General features: G+C 46.9%; 1 protein-coding gene across 1 annotated transcript in view; it reads left to right on the top strand.

The window, feature by feature from the left end:
* Window positions 1-2,233: 2,233 nt before the first annotated feature.
* slc1a7a (solute carrier family 1 member 7a) overlaps window positions 2,234-3,915 on the top strand; it is a gene marked incomplete at both ends in the record, with an annotated part of 29,122 nt that continues 27,440 nt past the window's right edge. The window contains 1 exon segment of the mRNA XM_083659601.1: window positions 2,234-2,374. Coding sequence (XP_083515727.1) covers window positions 2,234-2,374 — 141 coding nt within the window.

Below are 3,915 nucleotides of genomic sequence, written 5' to 3'. Positions count from 1 at the left end.
TTACGATTCATCTGTCAACGATTCGATTCGATTAAACGATGCATCACGATGCATCGCGATGCATCTTAAATCGATGCATCACTTTTTCCGCAATACATGATTTATTTTTTCTCACTTTCTTTTTTCTCACTGTGTGGCTACTTTTAAAATAAAAGTGCATTTGGAATTGCATTGTATTATGATCCATAATTAAAATAAACAACTGCATGTACTTACATTCTATTTTATTTGATTATAATAATTTTTTTTTTTTTTTTTTTTTTTTTTTTAATAATCGATTTTTGATATTTGTTAATCGATGCAGAATCGTGCACGTCCGCATCGCGATGCATCGTATAATCGATTATTTTTGACACCCCTAACACACACACACACACACACACACACACACACACACACACACTCCTGCTGAGAACCTGTGACTGTGGCTGATTGCTTCAACCTTCTGGTTATGCTGCCGAACCAACAGTGTGCAGTGTGCAGTGTGACCTCTTCAAACCAAACCCTGTGGTGCTCCTGTACTGAGCTGTATACAAACTTCATTGTGTGTGTGTGTGTGTGTGTGTGTGTGTGTGTGTGTGTGTGTGTGTGTGTGTGTGCGTGCGTGCGTGCGTGCGTGCGTGCGTGTGTGTGTGTGCAGTTGTGTCTTCATGATGTGCAATCTCTGCGCGCCACCTGCAGTCAGAATGCTAATGTGAATGGAGGCCTATTTTGTACAAAGCGTGATAAGTCAATAACTCATCAGGATTGTAATGACATACTGTGATGGCAAAATTGCTGAAATGCCCTGCTGATCCATCAATAATGAGATATCCGTTTCAAGTGTTTTTAGGCAGGTTTTTATTCTAGATTAACATCTGTGCACAGAGGTCTCCCCGACCACGTTGTCAGACAGGAGCCCCGAATCATCGTTTACAACACATCATATACTGAAACCATGACACCCGCCCCCCACCCTGGAGGGCAGTACTTTTCCACTTCTTTCAACCTCTCTCCAACTCAGTATACAGTATTTCCATGACGTCAATAGTTAATCTGATGTTCACAAGACATAACAATCCAGTCTATTCCCTCAAAGCAAGATACATGTTCTCCCTGTACAGCAATATTCTGCAATGATGAAGAACATAGTTCACAAAATACATCTTAGAAGGGCCATAGTTCATAAGCAATCAATCAATAAGCACTCAATCAATAATTTGCTATCACAATACCTGTTTGTGTTCTGTATGGTGCAATTTCCCCCTACCGACTATATTATAGTCGGTCACATTACTTCCAGTAACGTGTGTGTGTGCGTGGCCGTGGGGGGAAATTGGAGGATTTCCCCCATGCTGACCCATTGGACCACGCGTCTATGACGAGACACCACCTGAATGTTACCTGCAATTTCCCCCTCCCCCCCTTTTCTTTTTTTTGGCGTGGTCTGGAACAATCCACTGTGCAATTGTTCAGAGAGCTCTCTAATCCATCTCAGTCATGCATCGCAGGCGCAGCCTAATAGGATCGCTAGTATTAACCCTGATGACAATACCGCCAGCTGTCCCAGAGCCCCCTATTGGCCGCCCGTAGAACTGTGTGTGTGTGTGTGTGTGTGTGTGTGTGTGTGAGTGTGTGTGTGTGTGTGTGTGTGTGTGTGTGTGTGTGTGTGTGTGTGTGTGTGTGTGTGTGTGTGGGGTGGGGTGGGGTGGGGGCAGCGTGAGAGAGAGGGAGGTGACTGACAGAGAGAGAGAGAGAGAGAGGAGAGAGACAGACACACACACACACACACACACACACAGAGACAGAGAGAGCTGAAAGTGTGTGTGCTGTGTGGAATAACCAAGGACGCAGCTCGCAGGAGGAACAAACTTCTGAAGTGCTCTCTATTTGGACATCCACCTCTGGCTCTCTTCTACTTTATTTTCTAACTGACGTCAGATTCCACCTGTTTTCTCTGCCCCCATTGATTATTTCCCCTCCTTCCCACCTCAGCTGTTTCTTCTCTGTGTCGTCTATCTGTCCCACCCGCTCCTTCATCTGTCTGTCTTCTGCATCCATCCATCCATCCATCTCCCTGCCTCGCTGTATCTTGCTCGCCGCAGCTGTTTGGCTGTGAGCCCGGCTCTATATGGCTGAATAGGTGGGGAGGGGGGCTGGTTTGCTGGGGGGCGGGGGGCGTGAGGTCACTGCCGGGACCGGGACACGCAGCAGCAGCAGCTACAGGCCCGGGGAGCAGAGGAGGTGGTGGAGGATGGCGGTGGCTCTGGAGGAAGTGTGGGGACGGGTGAAGAACGTCTGCAAGCAGAACGGCCTGCTCATCCTGTCTGTGCTGGCCGTGGTCATTGGCTGCCTGCTGGGCTTCTTCCTCAGGGGCAAGCAGCTCACCCAGCAGGTCAGTTGGTCGGGACGCCCCAGTGGTTGATCCCCCCACCACCACCCCGGTCCCCCCCCCCCCCCCCCCCCCCCCCCCCGTCCCCTCCATCCAAATGTCCTGCAGTAACCCCCCCCCCCCCCCCCCATAACTCCTGATGCATTCAGCAGCCCTGACCCCTGACCACTAATGCAAGAGATTACTTCCTCTACTCCTCTATTCTCCCTGCACCTCACACACACACACACACACACACACACACACACACACACACACACACACACACACACACACACACACACACACACACACACACACACACACACACACACACACACACACACACACACACACACACACACACACACACACACGTCCCCTTCATTTTCCTTACAGGAGAAAGCAATTCCTTTTAAATGAAAACATGTTTAGCTGATTTCACGAACCAGCCGCTTCCTCAACATGCTCTCACACGCCGGCCGTGACCCGCTCACCCTGGTTCTGATCATTGAGTTCCATGCAATATTGTACCAATATTTGCCTTTCATCTTTATGGGCCACACTGAACCTTTGAGAGCAATTAGGACATGATGGTGTAATGAATAGTGGATTGTGTTTTGGACAGAGGGAATGAACAGAGGAACAGACTCTGTTGATAGCCATCAGATTCCACCTAAGTGATTCATACTGTATTGGGTTTATTACCGGGGACTGCAAAAGAGTGTCAGAGAGTGTTTAGAGAGATAGAGGAAGGTAAAGAAGACATGAGATGATGAGATGAGATCAACTTTATTGTGCCCTAGGGGAAATTTGTCTTGGGCAAAAAGTGCACACAGCCACATCACCACATTACAAACATGGTCAGACCACCACAGGCAGAGACACTACAGTATTGCACTAAAATCACAGTGAGAAATGCACTGCAAGACGTGATAACTGCACATTTGTTCCACTCTATTCGATAAGAAAATAGACATTTCGAAGATATAAAAATAAGCAAAGTAAAAGATAATAGAAGTCACACTCAAATCAGCATCACATTTTGCTCCAAAAGCCAGCTTTCCTTTTCCAAAAGACATCCCAGAGAGGGGAGCATGGATTTTCCGTCAGTCACTCGGATTGCCTAAGGCTGTTAGTCATCCATGGTGCATCCATGCAAAGGGATTGCCAGTGGGGAGATTACTAGTCAATCACTTCCAGAGGCTTCAAGTCGACACCACTCATGTCGACTTATATAATTCAAGCAGAGTGAAATGAAATCGTTGGACTGGACTGGTTGCATGAATGGTCTGAAGTAGAGTAGAGCAGGGATGATGTTGTATATCGGAAGTCACCCTGGGTCACCCTGGAAGTCACCCTGGGTTCCCCCGTCTGGAAGTCGATGTGTTTTTTGAATGGGTTTTTGATTAGATGACTGAAATAAGGTCTGTTTCTAACAAAAATGTACGATACTTAGAGGTTTTGTTCAGCAAGATCATCTTCATAAATTAACAGCACTTTTATGATCTTTGAAGTGTTTTCTGACTGTTTTCTGACCGACTACATTTACGCTTCAAAAAATC

This window comes from Poromitra crassiceps, assembly GCF_964638095.1.
Source record: "Poromitra crassiceps genome assembly, chromosome: 23".
Classification (NCBI taxonomy): domain Eukaryota; kingdom Metazoa; phylum Chordata; class Actinopteri; order Beryciformes; family Melamphaidae; genus Poromitra; species Poromitra crassiceps.
The sequence above is the reverse complement of the archived record's forward strand: the minus strand, read 5'-3'. Positions and strand labels throughout refer to the sequence as shown.